The sequence below is a fragment of the Cavia porcellus genome, unplaced genomic scaffold (assembly GCF_034190915.1).
Source record: "Cavia porcellus strain 051 isolate PalLab524CR breed Dunkin Hartley unplaced genomic scaffold, mCavPor4.1 scaffold_4, whole genome shotgun sequence".
Classification (NCBI taxonomy): Eukaryota; Metazoa; Chordata; class Mammalia; order Rodentia; family Caviidae; genus Cavia; species Cavia porcellus.
Window position 1 is genome coordinate 55,355,207 of NW_026947487.1, and position 17,200 is coordinate 55,372,406.

At 45.7% G+C, this 17,200-nt stretch overlaps 1 protein-coding gene across 4 annotated transcripts in view; it reads left to right on the plus strand.

Moving 5' to 3' along the window:
* The window catches only part of Tmco3 (transmembrane and coiled-coil domains 3), a 31,135-nt gene that overhangs the window by 2,353 nt on the left and 11,582 nt on the right, over positions 1–17,200 (plus strand). The window contains exons 2-9 of one of the 4 annotated variants that reach the window (XM_013141336.3): positions 1,957–2,036; positions 3,144–3,214; positions 3,758–4,271; positions 6,250–6,429; positions 7,437–7,628; positions 8,646–8,774; positions 10,793–10,885; positions 14,686–14,872. In XM_013141336.3, the coding sequence (XP_012996790.1) occupies positions 3,777–4,271; positions 6,250–6,429; positions 7,437–7,628; positions 8,646–8,774; positions 10,793–10,885; positions 14,686–14,872 (1,276 nt within the window). In that variant the 5' untranslated portion in view covers positions 1,957–2,036; positions 3,144–3,214; positions 3,758–3,776. The remainder of the gene's footprint in view (positions 1–1,956; positions 2,037–3,143; positions 3,215–3,757; positions 4,272–6,249; positions 6,430–7,436; positions 7,629–8,645; positions 8,775–10,792; positions 10,886–14,685; positions 14,873–17,200) is intronic. The other 3 variants (XM_005007128.3, XM_063247062.1, XM_013141337.3) reach the window with 3 other exon arrangements.

The following is a 17,200-nucleotide window of genomic DNA, read 5'->3' on the forward strand; positions in this document are numbered from 1 at the left end:
ATAGCATAATAGAGTAAGAGTAATGTGATTTTGATGTAAGATGATTTTGAAGGAGGCTTAATGGTGAACCCATGTTTTTTTTATTCTGATTTCTGATGTGAAGCATTTATTACAAGTGTTTTTCTTTTTAATCAAATATTCAGCTTTAAAATACTTCGTGATTCTTGTGCGCTGTGTTGATTTTGCTGTTCCTCTAAATGAAAACTAGTCTTGAATTTGTAGCAGCAGACTTCTATATTAAGTAAAATATAAAAATGGTAGGACTACCTTTATAAAGATTGCATGTGAAAAGTTACAGATTCACATACAGTTGTGAGAAGTACTGCAGAGAAATCAGGTGGTGAATGCTTTTCCCTGCTTTTTGCAGGGGTAGCATCTTGCAAGTCTGGCTATCAGCAGGGGCTTGCTACTGGGATAAGCCATGGGTCTGCTTGGACCTCACCACTCTGTATGAGTCCTGGTGGGTGGACGTAAGCACTGTCCATTACATTTCCATCCTAGGTGTTTCTGCCTCAGGACCCTTCTTCCTCCACTTCACAACCACCTCCTTCCCTTCCCTAACTGTGCTTCGTCTCTGTCATATGGCATGTGGGTGTGTTGTGTGGTATTAGGGTACTAGAGATTGTACCCATGGCCTTCACACTGACCTACATTCCTAGCCCTTTTTTAAAATTTTAAGATAGGATCTCACTAAGTTGCCCAGGCTGGGCTTGAACTTATCATCCTCCTGCCTCAGCCCTCTAGAATCCTGGGATTATAGGAATGCATACCCAGTTGTGTTGTCTCTTTGAAACTGTTACATGAGTGCAGTCATATAGTACATGACCTTGAGAATTTGGGCTCAGCCTGAGTCTGTCTCTGTTGCTGCTTGGGTCAGTATTGTAGCTCAGAGAAATCCAGAGTGTCTTAGTAGCTAACAATAATAACACAATAGCAACAAAGCTAAAATATTTACTCTTTTTTTTCTTGTGTTTTTGAGACAGTGTCTTGCTATGCAGTACTGACTGGCCTTGAACACACTTTGTAAGCCAGGCTGGCCTCTGACTCACAGTGATCTTCCTGCCTCAGTCTCCCGAGTGCTAGGATTACAGGTGTGCACCACACCTAGCTATTTACTCATTTTTACTGAAATTGACTAGTGTGGAGGTTTTTGGGGGCAGGTTTGAAGGGGAAATGAAATGAGCTTGTGAAAGAGTGGTTCATGTTTTAAGGGTATGTAAATGATTCCAAGGTCATGTTTTACGTTCCAGTGGAAAGTATCAGTGTAACTACAGCTAAATCCTCAGCTGTAGTCTCTCCTCATGAAAATCAGTAGCCCTTTAGGTGCAGCCCAGAAGGGACCATGAATTTCAGGAACCTGGTTGAGGAAAAAACCAGAAGTGAGCGCAGAGAGGTATCATTCACACCACAAACTGTTGCAAGTGTTTTTTCCAAAGTGTAAAATCCATAGAAAAATCACTTTTGGAGACCTTGTAGGAAAATGGGAAGCACTGAGGAATCACCTCTAGTTTCCATCTTGGTTCTGGAAGAAGTTGAAAGTGCACTTCTCAAGTAGGGGTGTTCTGCTAGGGAACAGAGAGGCCGAGCAGCTGGTTGGGTGCTGCCATGTTGCCTGCTGTGTGGTGGATGCAAAGTTTGATTTTCAGGTGGTATATACTACTCCATAGTGATGGGAGCAGTGTGTCCTCCTGATCCGGAGGCGAGCAGGGTGGAGTGCTTACATTCTCCTTGTAGTATTAGTGTAGCCCTTTTGGAGCCATGCTACGAAAAATACATTGAAATCCAACCTCTTTTTTGTCTTTTTTGTTTTATTTTTAGGTAGGGTGTTGCTAAGGTGTTTAGGCTGGCCTTGAGATTGCTATCTTTCTGTCTAAGCCTAAGCCTCCTGAATAGCTGACATTACAGCTATAGGCTACCCTGCTTGGTCTTAACACTTTTGCTGTTTTTTGTTTTCAGACAGAGTCTTGCTATGTAGTCCAGGCTGGCCTTGAACTTGTGGATCCTCCTGCCTCTGCATCCTGACTTCTGGGATGAAGGTGTGTGCCACTATGCCTAGCATCAACACTTTTTCTTTTTTTTTTTTTTTTAACTAAGTATCATCTTTTCTTGGTGACTTTTGGTTGTCATTCTGAACATCACTGACCTTCCTGTTGTCTAATATGGTGTCACTTCAGGCTCTGATGAAGCATACACAGCAACATAATCCCTATTATATAATCTGACTTCAAGACTTTGGAATTCTTAAGTCCACTTTCCTAAGGCTGGTACCTGTCACAGCTTGTTGTGGTCAGAATGTGATCTCTAAATATGTTACAATCTTAATTTTGCTGTATTTAACCTACCTACCTGGGAAATCAGATTACATAGATTAAAAGTGGGTTTAGCAGTGTGTCTATGTTAACAAGCCTCTCCCTGGGAAAGCAAAGGGTACAGTGTGTGTGACAATTAAGGAGGCCTTCTTGATGTGACAGCTGATCCTTAGGTGGCAGCAGTTGGGGGCTAGATAATTTTTTTTGAAGATTTTTTTATTAAAAAAAAAGTAAAACAAAAAAGATAGAAGTAATACAGGATTTCAAAAGAAATTAGTGCTAAGAAATCACTAACTGATAAATTACATATTGTCATCTTAGAAAGTTTGGCTCAGTGGCATAAGAACTTGTCTGGTAATTTTTTTTAAACTATAAATCCTGTTTTTATGGTTGTTTTGTTTGTTTTGACATAACTCTTGTGGCAGGGGTTTCCTGGCTGGCAGATTCCAGGGATGTTTCTTAGTGAACCTTACTTGATGTTTCTGGCCTTTATTCCTTCTTTTTTCCAGCCTCTAGGATGATTCTTTCATAGTGACCTTTGCTAATACTATTCCACCTGTTCTTTTGTTTTTTTTGGTGGGTACTGGGAATCAAACCCAGTGCTTCCTGCTTCCAGGCAGGCGGTGCACCACTGAGCTATATCCCCGGCCCTCCACCTGCTCTTAAATACGCCTTTGCCTTTGCCATCTGCTCTGTGTCATCGAGATACTCTGGCCACAGCTGCCCTTGCACTGCACCACAAGTCGTCTCTCACAAAAGGTGTGTTTCAGAAAGCAGGTTCTTGCCTGTGCTGAGCTTGCCAGGAGACATTCCTATGTGTTGTTCTTCCTACAGAGCAAGCAAGAAGGAGCCTGAATTTCAGTGATAGAAAGATTTGAACATTTAATAAACTCCTAGAGTTCCGGGTATGGTTGTATTTTTGTGATTTTTGTTTGTTTTTCTATCCATATGTCATGTTATCACTTAATTGTGGTTGACTTTGCAAATTTGGCAACACTATCATGTAAAGCAAGCAGAGAGGCCGAGCAGGCCCTTCAGGATCTCAGATTTCATTTCTAGAATGTTTCTGAGCATGGCTAGTTTGCTGTCGTCACACCCCTACCAATGGGGAAGTCGGTGGTATTTTCTGGTCTTTGATGTGTGAACCCTCTTAAATAGAGCTGGTTTTAACCTTTGCATGTGGTTAATATATGAGGCTAAGTTTTCTTTTTTAAAACTTGCCTTTAAAATCAGATGTAATTAACTTATGTATACTAGGTACTGTAAGAGGTGTTTTAACTATTAGTGTTTGATTTTAATGTAAGAATAGTAAATAGTTAATTTTGCTATTAGTCTAGGAAAAATAACATTTTCTTCAGAAAGGTAGCAGTTTTCTGAATGTAAGAAATACTTTAACCCTGACCTCAATAGCAATGTGTCATTGTGGAAAAAAAAACCGTGTTTTTCAGCTTACAATGCACATCTAAAATGCAGGCTGCCCGGCTGCCCTCGGCCTGCCTTGCACACTGTGCCGGGATCATGAGGGTGCTGGAGGGGAGTCTTTTCTGCGTGCTGCTCCCAGTCCTTCACCTGCTAGCCAGTGCCGCAGAGCACGAGGAAGTGGCAAAGCACGTGATCAAGCTACACCGGGGCAAAGGAGCCACTGCCGCCCAGAGGAAGCAGTGGGTCCTGGACAGCTGCAGGAAGCTCACTGGGCTCCTGCGGCAGAAGAACGTGGTTTTGAACAAATTGAAAAATGCAATCCGAGCTGTGGAAAGAGACGCTGGCCTGTCAGATGAGGAGAAGCTGTTTCAGGTGCACACATTCGAAATCTTCCAGAAAGAGCTGAACGAAAGCGAAAACTCTGTGTTCCAGGCCATCTACGGGCTGCAGAGAGCCCTGCAGGGGGATTATAAGGATGTTGTCAACATGAAGGAGAGCAGCAAGCAGCGGCTTGAGGCCCTGCGGGAGGCCGCCATCAAGGTCAGCCACCACTCGGGGGTGTCAGTGGGTCTGATGTGTCACGGTGCCTGTCCTGCAGGAGGGGAGGACACCCTGCCTTGCTGTGTGGCAACCATTGCTATGTGCAGGGAACACAGCTCCAGTCTCCTCTGTCATGGGAATGCCTGGTCCTCAGCTTAAGGTCAGAGATGGAGGTTCATCTCACGAGGGATGTCCCAGCTGCTAAGTCTCATGAAGAAGCTGTGGCCTCAACTCCGTGGGACACAGTCCTTAGAACATGAAGTTGTCCATCCTTGAGCAGTGTCTGACTGTGTTTATAGATATGGTCAGCATTTGTTCATTTCCTGCAAGGAATTCATTTTAGTGTGAAGTCTGTCAGTCTTCAATGTCCATACACTGAAAAAAATACTAAAATTAGTTTTATGCAAATGTGTACATTTAAATTCAGGACTTTGATCAATTATACATTTAAGATGATGAGAAGAAACTGCTACTTTATCAGATGAGGTGGTGTTTATATTTTTTAAGTAGTTGTTTTTGGGTAGCTGTTATAAGCCAGGTACTGCCAAGCACCTGAAAACACAAAGTACCATTTTATCATCATAGAAAAACCCATTGTACTAGTATTCCACAGCATAAAAAGTAAAGACTGTACATTTTAAACCCTTTCTTTACCAAAATATGGTAATTCAATAGGCATAGAGTGAGCATTTATTTTTTTGGGTACCTGTAATCAAACTCAGGACCTTGCGCTTGCCAGGTAGGCGCTTATACCACTGAGCTATATCCCTGGTCCCAGTGGGTGAGCTTTTAGATTAAGGCTTTTGATAGCCCTGACACAGCTGCCCTGCCCGTGTCCCCTGCGTGAGCCCCTGTGGCTGCCCATGGGGACAAAAAGCTGTGTGCTGGCTTAGGACTGGTGTCACTATCTCACAGGACTCCTGGGTAGTCAAGAGGATTTGATTCCTTAGATTTCATATTTTATAAATTTTTTTAAATCAAAAAAAATTTTTTGAGCCCAAGTCTTTGTAGTTCAGGCTGGGCTTGAACTCACTAGACTTGATTCTCCTGTCTTAGCTTCCTAACCGCTGGGATTATAGCCAGGTGTTACATCTAGCTAATGCCTTGAATTTAAGTAGGGACAGTAGATGGGGTATGGATGTGTGGCCGTTCTGTTAAGAAAGAACTAAGCCAAGTTTCAATAGCCTTGGTGCAGACGTGCAGGCCTTGTGGCCTCCTAATGAGTTTCAGATTTGGGGTTCTGGCTCAGGTCCTGATATCCTTGTGGCAACTGTGGTAGAGACCCTGAGACAGTGTTGGGGCCACAATGGAGCCGTGCTTGTGGATGCTGCCTGTCACTGCCCTGTCCAGCCACGTCCACCCCTTTAGGTATGAGTAAAAACTTTGGTGTTAGCTTACTGGTTAAATATTATTATAGCTGGGAGTAGTGGATCATGCCCAGCACTCAGGAGGCTGAGGCAGAAGGATCAATGTGAATTCAAGTCTAGCCTAAAATATGTAACAAGACCTTGTCTCAAAAGAAACGCAAATATATATATATGAATATGAAATGCATTTACTAAAATTCTGTTACCAGCATCACCTGACAGTTTTCCAGATAACTCTGGTGCTATATGTCTACATGTTTTTGTGGAGTACTCTCCTCCCCATAACTAGATTTAGTGGCATCCTGATTAGAAATCCAGGAAGTAGCTCAGTGTTCACATGCAGCCACTGTTTTGGGGTTCTCGGCAAGCAAGCAGTTCTGTGAACGGACAACCTTCAGAGAGAAGAGACCCATTGCAGGAGGATATCCCCTTGCACGTTGAGGGTTGCTTTCCCTCACACTGTGGTCACCTAGGACACTTCATCAGAGTCCACTTGCATGAGTAGGGGCCTGAACCCAGAAATGGCTCTGGCTCTGGCCAGGCCTGAGCCCGAGTGGGTCTGAGGGAGACGTCTCATTGTCTCCTACTCTTGGTTTCTTACAAATTCGTAGGAAGAGACAGAATATGTGGAACTTCTTGCTGCAGAAAAACATCAAGTGGAATTCCTTAAAAATATGCAGCATCAAAACAAGAGTCTGTCCATGCTAGATGAGATTCTTGAAGATGTAAGAAAGGCTGCCGATAGGCTGGAGGAGGAGATAGAAGAGCATGCTTTTGATGACAACAAGTCGGTAAGCACCTTTTCCACAGCCCTCTGCCCACCAAGCTGCCCTGGTGAGATGGGCCTGAAAGTTGGTGTGAGTGTGAGTGAATGTGTGTGTGTGACAGAGAGAGAGAGAAAGAGAGAGAGACGAGGTTGACAGTGGAAACAAGCTGGGACACGTATATGTCACATGGAAAATCACTTGACTTGGTCTCTGGAAGTAAGCTAGTTGTTTGTTTTTCATAATGTCCTTAATTTTTTTCCCAGCTGGGCTCATTGGCACACACTTATAATCCAGCATTCTGAGAGGCTGAGGCAGTAAGATTACAAGCTCAAACCCTACCTGAGCAATTTAGTGAGATACTGGCTCAGATTAAAACAGACAAAAAACACTGAGGTGCCTAAGTCCTAGTTCAAGCTCTACTACTACCAAAACAAGAAAAACTTTTTCAAGATAAGGTCTTGGTATGCAGCGGCGGCATGCCTCGAGCTTGCAGCAGTACTCTTGCCTCAGCCTCCTGGGTGCTGAGATCACAGATGTGAGCTCCACTGGAGAGTCCACTCTGTAAGTGCTTCTCAGAAGACTGTCCTCTACCAGAATCAGAATTCAGGCTGCTCCCTAGACCTATATTAGGGTCTTAAGGAAAAACTGGGATGGATGCAAATAAACTGACCATGGATCTTAAGATGGACCTACAACAGGGCTTGGATAATCTTTGCGTGGTAATCAGAATGACAGCAAGGAAAAAAGGGGAAGAAATAAGAGTAAAAGGAAAGGTGTTTAGAAAGGCACTAATTCTGAGGTCAGGAGATCTGCTAAGTATTTTATGGATGTGCAGTTTTGAAAGAATGTTCCCTACATGAAGTAAGTTAGATGTTTGTAAGCAGTACCATCCATGGCATTTCTGTCCTGAACGACTTTAACTGGAGAAAGGACCTCATTGATCCCATGAAGAGAGATTTCTTTGCTGCCTCCCCTGTGGCTCTACCCTCCTGCTGGGAAAGTCCTGCTGCCCAGTTTTCACTGTTCCACAGGTCAAAGGGGTCAACTTTGAGGCAGTTCTGCGGGTGGAGGAGGAAGAGGCCAGTTCGAAGCAGAACATCACAAAGCCAGAGGCTGAGAATGGCCTGGGCCTCAGCATGCTGATTGACTCACAGAATAATCAGTACATACTGACCAAACCCCGGGACGCCACCATCCCACGTGCGGACCACCACTTTATCAAGGCAAGTGTGCACAGCCTCCCCATGGGGGGGGTCAGTGGATGGGCCACGTCCTGTGGGCCTTTCACTGGGGCAAGTGGCCTTCCTCCTGCTAGTGTCCCCTGGGCTGTGGCTTTAGGCAGCTTTTCCTTAATCTTTTAACTTTTTTCCTTTACGGAAAAATTAGTTTAATATTTAAAATGAAATTTAATTCTACTTTTGAGAGACTAGAACTTCTTAAAATTGGGAGTTATTGTGATGGGATTAAAATTTCAGTTATCTAGAAACTAGTTCTATAAAATACTGAGGTAGAGAGATATTTGGAGCCAGAAGTTTAAGACCAGTCTAGGCAACACTGTAAGACTTTTAAGAAATAATATCAGATAAGAGCAGTTTTGACTAAAACAGAAAGCTCCTGTGGGGCAGAGGGGTTTGCGGTAAGGATTCCCACCTGGCTCCCTTCAGACCAGGGAGTGCATGGCAACGCTGGTGTACACATGGTGTACACATGCTCGCATGCTTCGCATCACCAGCTCGGCCAGGACTGGGATGCCGCCCTCCCCCCCCAGGAGGCCTGGCAGCTCCATACGTTGCTAGGTCTGGGCAGAACCCTTCATACTGGAACCTCGTATAGTCACAAGAACTGTGACAGAGGACCCCAGTCCTCCTGTGGAGCTGGAGACAGGTGCTGCCTGGGCCTCTGTGGTGCTGAGCCCACAGTGTGGTGCTGCCTGGGCCTCTGTGGTGCTGAGCCCACAGTGTGGTGCTACCTGAGTTCTGAGCGGACTCTGCACCCTGTGGCATTGGTGCCTTCTAGGTGTTCTCTCCTTTCATGAAGAAGTTAGCAGTGCTGGGGAGCTGTTTAGAGGCCACCTGGGTACCCTGTTCCTAGCACTCTCTCACAGTGGCCTCTACACTGCTGAGGAATGTAAAGCTCCTCTTAGTCACCCAGGAGATGACGTTGCGGCCTCTGTCTTGCCCTGCTCGTCTCTCGGCTATCTGCTGGCTGAGATGGTTTCTTGTGTGTTTGCCCCATATCAGGACATTGTCACTGTAGGAATGCTGTCCCTGCCTTGTGGTTGGCTGTGCACGGCGATAGGACTGCCCACCATGTTTGGGTACATCATTTGTGGTGTGCTCCTGGGGCCGTCAGGACTGAACAGCATTAAGGTGAGAACATTTAACTCTTGGGGTGTCTAGCAGGATGCAGAGGAAACACACAGACAACAGAAGGCTCTGGCTTGAGTTGGTGAAGAGACCGGTGTCACCCACCATGCCTTGAGATGCCCTAGGACTATCCTCCAACCTCTGAGAGGGTCGTGTCCCTTAGTGATGGTGGCTTGGCTGGAGGAAAAGCCCTGTCTGTCTCCAGTTGTGTTTGTTTTATAGATTCCATATCTAGCACCTTGAGGGACACAACTCTCAAATCCTGAAAGCAGCTAAGGCTGGGCTCAGTGTGTCTTAAAGCAGTCTGCACATGGCAGAGCTCCTGCTTTGAGAGGCAGTGGGGCTGAGGCTGCTCTTGCCGTGGCTGTTTGTGAAGCAAGTCCCTGCATCCAGCACACGTGGGTGTACGTGGGAGGGAGAGAGAGGCAGCAGAGGTACCACAGACATGCAAACAGGCGAATGAGAGAGGATTTGGGGAGAGGTGTGTGAGACCAGCACAGACAGGACTTCTAGGGAGTTAAACTGCACAGCCCCCAAACCTCTCGAACATACCTGGGGTGGTGACCAGAGAGGTGGACAGGGAAGAGCAAATGTCAGAATGAAATATGGCAGGAGGGTCTGAAGCAGTGGGCATACAAGACCAGTCTTACAGCAAGTAAGTACTAGCCAGGAAAGAGCCAGCCCATCTGGCCACCTCAGGCTATAAGCGTTGAGCCTTCTGAGGAGCAGCAGATGTCACCAAAATGCAGTCCCACAACTTCGAGGGGAGCCCAGTCACATACAGCTTGGCACAGTGGACTCTGTCCAGCACTGTCCTCTATGCTGTTGTTGCCACATGGCTCAGAGTACTGTGAAAGCCTTCCTACCTCTCCCACTTTTCAGAGTGTGGCGAGCAAAAATAGGTATGGCTGCAGAGGTTGTTTGCAGCAGAGAGGGAGGGCAGGTCGGGAGAGCCAGCCTCAGGAGGCAGCCACCATGGGAAGGTAAGGCAGGTGTGAGTGGCAGGGAGGGTCTATGAGGAAGGACAGCTGTACCAAAACAAATCGCCAAGTATTCATTTACCACAATGGGAAGTACAGACTTGTGTATCTTATTTTGAAGTCATAAATCATAACCTGATAAGAAAATGAAAGAAAAAAAATAGCAGTAAAGAGGCATAAAGATAAGATGTCAAAAGAAATTAAAGCAAACAAGCATTTGGCATAATAGTAAATATAAATGGGATAAACTCTCCTATTAAAAGGTAGAGGCTTATACATAATATCCCAAGAAAAATACTATAAACAAGAAAGTCAGTAAAAATAAAGCAGTTAAGTAAGGTTGAAACTTAAAAGATACAAATAAAAATAGGATAGGAATCCTGACTCAAAAAATCAGCTCACGTTAGGAGTCAGGAATTCCTGTACAGTGGAGGCACTCAGAAAATTGCACAGCTAGGAGGCATAACAGAAACTTAAAATATTGTGTACTATTTATTTATTTAATGTATTAACTTTAAAAATAAGTAACAGATAAAGATTCAGGCTGGGGATTTAGCTCAGTGGCACAAGTGCTTACCTGGTAAGTGCAAGGGCGTGAGTTCAATCCCCAGTACCAATAACAAAAACAGATAAAGAATCAAGACAATTACAGAGCCCAGTGTATCAGAACCTGCTCAGCAGCTATGTGTGGTGCTCATGAAAATGTTTGTCTTCTGGGACAGAGTGGACCCCAACAGGAAGCCAGCGTGGACCAGAGAAGGCTGAAGAAAGCAGAAGATAGAAGTAGTGATGAATTTGAAGGTTAATAGATTAAAGGGCTAGGTTTTAGAAAATAAAATGAGGAGAAATATTTCTCTAATCAAGAAAGAGGAGAAAACAGGAAGGCAAAATGATCTCAGGAATAGAGGGTTAGTTTTTAAAGAAAAACAAAATGAACAAAAAGCTGTTTTGGTGGATACATCACTGAGCCTGCAAGCAGCTGCTGGAGTGTTTGTGTTGTGTTCAGGAAGTAATCTGGCTCTCATTTTCTTGTTTTTGCAGTCTATTGTACAAGTGGAGACATTAGGAGAATTTGGGGTCTTCTTTACTTTGTTCCTTGTTGGCTTAGAGTTTTCCCCAGAAAAGCTGCGAAAGGTAAGGATTTAATCTTATTATCCTCAAGCAACTGGTTTTGATTGTTCACTTCTAACATTTGTTGACAGCATAGCTCTTACCTTACTTTTAGGATCAAGTGTCATATTTTAGCTTGATATTACTAAAACATAAATTTGAAAAGAAAAAAGTGCAGGGTTTGAAACACTTAAAATTCAACAAATGAAATTATCTTACTGTGGCTAATTCTAGAAGAGACCCGAGGGGTGGGTGATGCTTGGACTTTATTCAGACTGTTTAAGGTGGAAGTGCCCTTGACAATGAAGGTTTAGTGTGTTACCCTCAGATAGTTGCAGAGGTGGACGTGACTTAATTAAACCTGCTTCATATCTCAGCAGGAGGAGAGTCCTCTCAGGAGGAGGAGAGTAACCGATCGATAAGTGGTAGGGATGAGAGGCTGAAGTGAAAGCAGGCTCCTGGCACCAGGTCCACATGTGTCTGATGGGGGCGGTGCTTGCAGGCTGGAGACTGCAAGGGTGGCCTGGCAGGTGCAGGAGAGTCTGGGACGAGCGTGTCCCCCGCGCCTCCATGAAAGCTCCAAGTGAATTTGAAAGCTTCGTCCATCAAAAGAGTTTTAAGAGTTCTTTTGTAATTTGTTTAAGAAAGATTAGAACAAAGCTGAATTCTGGTGGTTAGTTTCTTGATGGAAGGTTAATTAATATCCGAATTTGTAAAACAAAGAAAAATGAATGTTATAGCACTAGACCTTAAGAGGAAGAACACAAAGGCAGACACAGTGGCATATCCCTGTAATCCCATCTACTTGGAGGCTGAGGCAGGAGGATTGGGATTTTGAGGCCAGCTAGGGAGTATAGTGAGATCCCATCTCAAAAAAAAAAAAAAAAAAGTATAGCATGGAAAGCAACAGGAAATAATGACTCCCAGTAACCATGGCAATGCCTTTTTTCTTCTCCACATGTCCTAAATGTTTTATAATAGTATATGCTTTTTTATGTGAGGAAGCATCAACTTTTAAAGGCTTGTGTTTACTTTCAAGATACCTACTTTTGTTTCTGGCAGTTTTTGCTCTTTGCCTGTTATGGCTTACATCTAGATGTTCACCCAAAGCCTCATTCAGTCATGGGTCAGGCTTCTAGAGTTTGTGAATGATTCATGGTCCAGTGCTGGGGATTATGATTGTGAGTGCTACACCCACCCTAAGGTGACCTACATACAGTATAAAGGACAGAAAGAGTCTTCTCTCTTCTCTCCTCCCTTTTTGTTCTTGTTGTTTTTGTTGACTTCTGCCACCATGAACTGTTGCCCTCTGCCATGTGCCACCTGGCCTTGGAGCCAGCTGATTATGGACAAACTATAAGCTTTCTGCCTTGAAACTCCACTGTCTGTGTGCTTACACAAGGCACTGCCCTGTCCCAATTTCTCAAGAATGCCTGCTTCCCTGGGGTGCCCTGGTTGTTTCAGTGCTTTCTCCAATTTCTCTGGCATCTATTTGTACTTTTGCTATACGAACCCCACATTAATTTCTGAACTTAAAGATTAAGAAAATTTACCCTTTCCTAGGTCCTAAAGAGAAGCAGCTGTGCGTCCTGTGAGTTCTCCAGGTGTTGTGGGTGGGGAGGGGAGCGCACATAGATGGAAGAGGGGTCCTCGGGCGTCGACTTCGCCACAGCTCTCCAGGACCACCAGGGCAGACCCTGTCTTGGGCTGGCCCAAGAAGAGAGCTGAGGCTTTGCTTCCCAGTGTGTTTCCATTTTGTTAGAGACAGTTATAGCCAGGAGCAGCTTAGGGCGAGCCCAGGGGAGGTTCTGGTTTTGCCCAGGAGTAACAGCAGGAAGCTTCATGGATCACAGTGTCTTTGCGATGTGATAGGAATTCAAGAGATTAATGTTTTTTCTGGCTCTAAACTTTCATAATTTATATTTTTCTCTTGTAATAGACATAGCTAAATAATGATGCCACACAAAGCTCACATAATAATTTCTAACGCTGCCAAGCGTGCCCCTGTGTCAGTCCCCATGTCCACCTAATGTGTTGATACCTTGGTCTTTGCTTGATCTGGATGTGGGCTTCTTGGAAGGGGCATCACTGTGCTGACTCATGTGGCTGGCGGCAGTGAGTGGGGAGACTCCTACGTGGGGACTCAGACATCCTTGAGCCCTCATGGGCCCCGAGCTGGACGGTGTTTCTCACCCTCTCTGCCCAGGTCCTCGGCTCTGGCAGGGACTCTCTCCTGCCTTTCTAGAGCTCGAGCAACTGCCGAGGGGCAGCCCTGACCTTCCAGTTCTCATTACCTGAAGTGTACCTTATTGCTCTTTTAAGTCTCTGAATTTAGATTGCAAGATGTTGATGCCTAGCTAACAAACTGATTTTTTTTTTTTTTTTGCCTTTTGTTACCAAGTGTACCAAGTGTAACTGGCAAAGCTTTAGGTCAGCCTGAAATAGCCAGGATGGTAGATGAGTACACAGAGATTCCTCCCCGGGTTTTAGAAAGATATGTCCGAGGGAAGGGAGGGGAGCAGGGCCACTACCAAGAGCTTGTGGGTAGCACTTCCTGTGTCCTGATAGCAGGGGTCACCTGGGACCCAAGGGACTTGCAGGCTGCATTTCTGACAGGAGCTGGGAACCCACTCTGACCAGGAGCTTCTGGCTGCTGTGAGTCTTTTTCCTAGGGCCTCCTGCCTGAGGAGAGGCACTGGATGACAGTCTGCTCTGGTGGGGATCTTGGGTACAGAGCACTTAGGCAGCCTTGAGGGTGAGCAGGACCTTCTGTCAGTGCTCCTGTTAGCCCCAGCAGCACCTGCCCAGAACCCAACCTCACACCCCAGCTCCAGTCTCGGTGGTCACAGTAGGAAGAGAAGGAGCAACATGAGGTAGCTTTAGAGTGCCCTCAAGATCTAACCCAAGCACAGGAAGCAGGAGAGGGAATCTGAGCGTTTGGGAGCAGCCTTGGCAGGCACTGATCAGCGTGGGGAATTGTGCTTGGGGACCTTGGACATGACTGCGAGTTTGCAGCAGGGAAAGGGATATGAACATGCGTGTGGGTAGGACAGGGTGTTTCCAGTTAACACACACTGTCCATCTTGGTATTAATACTCTGGCTTTAGGCCTGGCTTTCCACTAGATTGAGCCCTTCAGGCTTAGGGTCAAACCTAGTTTCTTTCTCGTTTCCCATTGCATTTGGAGCAGTGCTAGCTGCATAGTGAGCACCTAATAAAAATCTTTTTGCCAGTTGAGCCACCAGACTTGGACTTGCCTCCTGTTCTGCATGTCTCTGTGACCTTATGCAAATTACTCTACCTCTGTGTGTGTCAGTGTTTTCACTGGAAAATAGGTGAGGGAGTCTAGTCTCCAACATTCATCCTGAGGATTCGATTTTTATTTACATACATGCAGAGATACAAGAAACAGACAACTGCAGGTTGAAAAGCTTCAGGAAAAAAATTGTGTCTCTATCGAACACATGCAGATGTTGTCTTTTGTTATTCCCTAGATAGAATGGTATGACAGCTATTTGCATAGCCTCAGCCTTATTTTGGGTCTCATAAGACATCTCCAGGTGATTTAAGTTGCACAGTATGATGTGCAGACTGCACTGTTTATATCAGGACTTGAGCTTTCGGGGACTTTGGTTGTCTGGTAGACCACCTCTAATTGTATATGCATTGGGCATGTGCATGTGTGTGTGCACACACCTGAGGAAAGTGTCACTGTGTCAAAATTGGCTGAGCATGCAACAAGCATTGCTTCCCTAGAGATCACCTGTGTGAGCGTGTAGATGTCTGTTGTTCCCAGCATGCGCATAAACACGTGTTCTCTGTTAGGTTTGGAAAATATCCTTGCAAGGGCCATGTTACATGACAGTCCTGATGATTGCCTTTGGCCTGCTGTGGGGACACCTTCTGCGGATCAGGCCCACCCAGAGTGTCTTCATTTCGACCTGTTTGTCCTTATCAAGCACACCCCTGGTGTCCAGGTTCCTCATGGGCAGTGCACGTGGAGATAAAGAAGGTAGGTGATGGGTCTTCTGAGTACACAGTACACACATCGTTGACTTACGAGTCATGGTCCTCTGAGGAGAAGCTGCCAGGCTTCTCCCCTCAGGGCTGTGGAGGCAGGCATGGGATCTTGGCCCTGTTCTCTGAAGGGGACTGAGTACCTGGAAGCTCAGCATCTGCAAGTTGCCACTTCTCTGACATATCAAGAGAAACAGCTATTGCCTGCTTCCAAATGAGGGGTAGTTTGAGACCTGAGAGATGCTAGACCTGGCCAAGACTGGTGGCTGAAGAGGTTAGCATTGCTGTTCACTGTTTTTCTCAAGTCTAATACCAGCAGTGGACTCACCTGACCCATTTGTAGGACCACCCAGCTCCTGACCCTTGCTCTGCCTTCACCCAAGTGTGGACACACGGATAAGAAGTAGGAAAGACCACAAGGAGACTTCCATGCAGCGGGGATGGGAGGTTTGAAGTCCATGGACAGGAGACTGGTGTGCGTGCCGGCACTGGGGGAAGTTAGGAGGAGCGGTGTGCTCGTCTGTGAGCAAAGTTCTCACTACTTTGCTTTTGTTCCATGAAAGTCCATAAAATACAAGGTTAGGGTATCACAGTAACTTCACACTGATAGCCCACGCATCCAGGGCTTGAAGGAAGTATGGAAAGAGAACAGAGAGGCATGGCTGCCCCTTATGGGGCACAGCACTGCCCTGTGCCGGGCCGTGCACAGAGCCGGCCCTGGGTCAGAAACCAGAGCTTGAGCCTACATTAGTCACATCGAGTTCACACACCTGCTTTGGGACTCTGGTGTGGGTGCGAAAGCTCAGAAGAGACTTTAGAGAAAGATGTCAACAGCCACAGTACACATTCCTACCGCCGGGAAGCTTGGCCAAGACTTCAGAGCGAGCATGCCAGGGGCATACTGTGTGTGTGAAGGCTCCGGCTCTGCCCACATGGCTCACACACAGGCACAAAGACCAGATGCAAAGTGGAAAAACACAGAGGAACCTTCCGTGCTGCTTGCCCCCAGGACAGGAAGTAGCTGCAGTCTCAGTCTTTAGAGAAGCACAGATACACCCTGTGGGCAGCCATCTCAGAAGAGGTGATAGACGCTGGGGGCCGCAGGCAGTGGTAGAGAACTAATCCACACTCAGGATGGATGGGTCCTTGGTGGCCACCACAGGTGCTACTGAAGGGTGGGGTGGGCACCCAGGGCAGGCACCAGATTGGGTAAGTCTACTGTGAGCTGTTAGAAAAGGGGGCTGTGTGTGTTTTCCAAAAGGCCACCCTGGAGAATGTAGGCGTCACTGTTCATGGGTATTGTTTGGGAGAGCTGCAGACACTGGAGCACAACAGACTTTGATGGAAATTCGTTGTTAAAGATGTTAAAATGTAATGTACCTGTGGCATTGCTAGAAAATGTAATTTGAAAAAAAGTTTAAATTTGTAATGGTAACAAAAAGTACAAGGAGTGCTGGAATAAATCTCTCAAGATTTATGTCACCTTTATTTTCTTTTTCCTTTTCTTTTTTTGGAAACAGGCTCTTACTGTGTAGTTTAGACTGGCCTCAAACTCGTGATCCTCCTGCCTCAGCCTCCTGAGTGTTGGGGTTACAGACTTGTGCCACCATACCCAGCATAGTATCTTTAAAGATCCCAAAATGTTAGTAAGATTTAGCTGGAGAGACTTTGTGAATAAAAATGTTTAGCACATAAAGATGTTATTCTTTCCTGGATTTAAAAGCTTAAGAGTGTTCTAGTAGAAGGTCTGGCAGGGTGTTGTAAACATCTCGGCAAAATGGTCAGATGTACTTAGAACCAAAGGCCAAGAAGAGTTGACATGAATTCAGAGTGAGGAGCATGTCTTCCCCACTCCAGGACTGATTATGTTGCCATGATGAAGGCACAACTGTGCTACCACTTAGATGGGACAGCAGATAGCCCAAGCACTGAAAGGAGCAGGGAGAAGATGGGCAATGAATGAGAAAAGGTACTCAAATGTGGCAATGCCAGAGCCTATCTGAACTGCACACATCACGTCATGGAGGCTGGGGGTATGGCTCAGCAGTACAGCATCTGCCTGGCAAGTGTGAGGTCCTAAGTTCAATTCAAGAGTCTAGAAGGAGCCTTGGTAGAAAGGAACATGGTGAACATTTATTTAAAGGTTTTTATAGCAGCAGGCTGTGGAAAGACATATGTTCAGTCTGCATAGTGAGCAAAGGATTAAAATCCAGAGCACTTTGAGACGTCTGGAAATCCAAACCAGAAAGTGGGCAGATCGCATGGTAGAAGATACCTAGGCTCGTTAGACAGCAGGGACCTCAGGCCACCGCCTCAGAGGGCC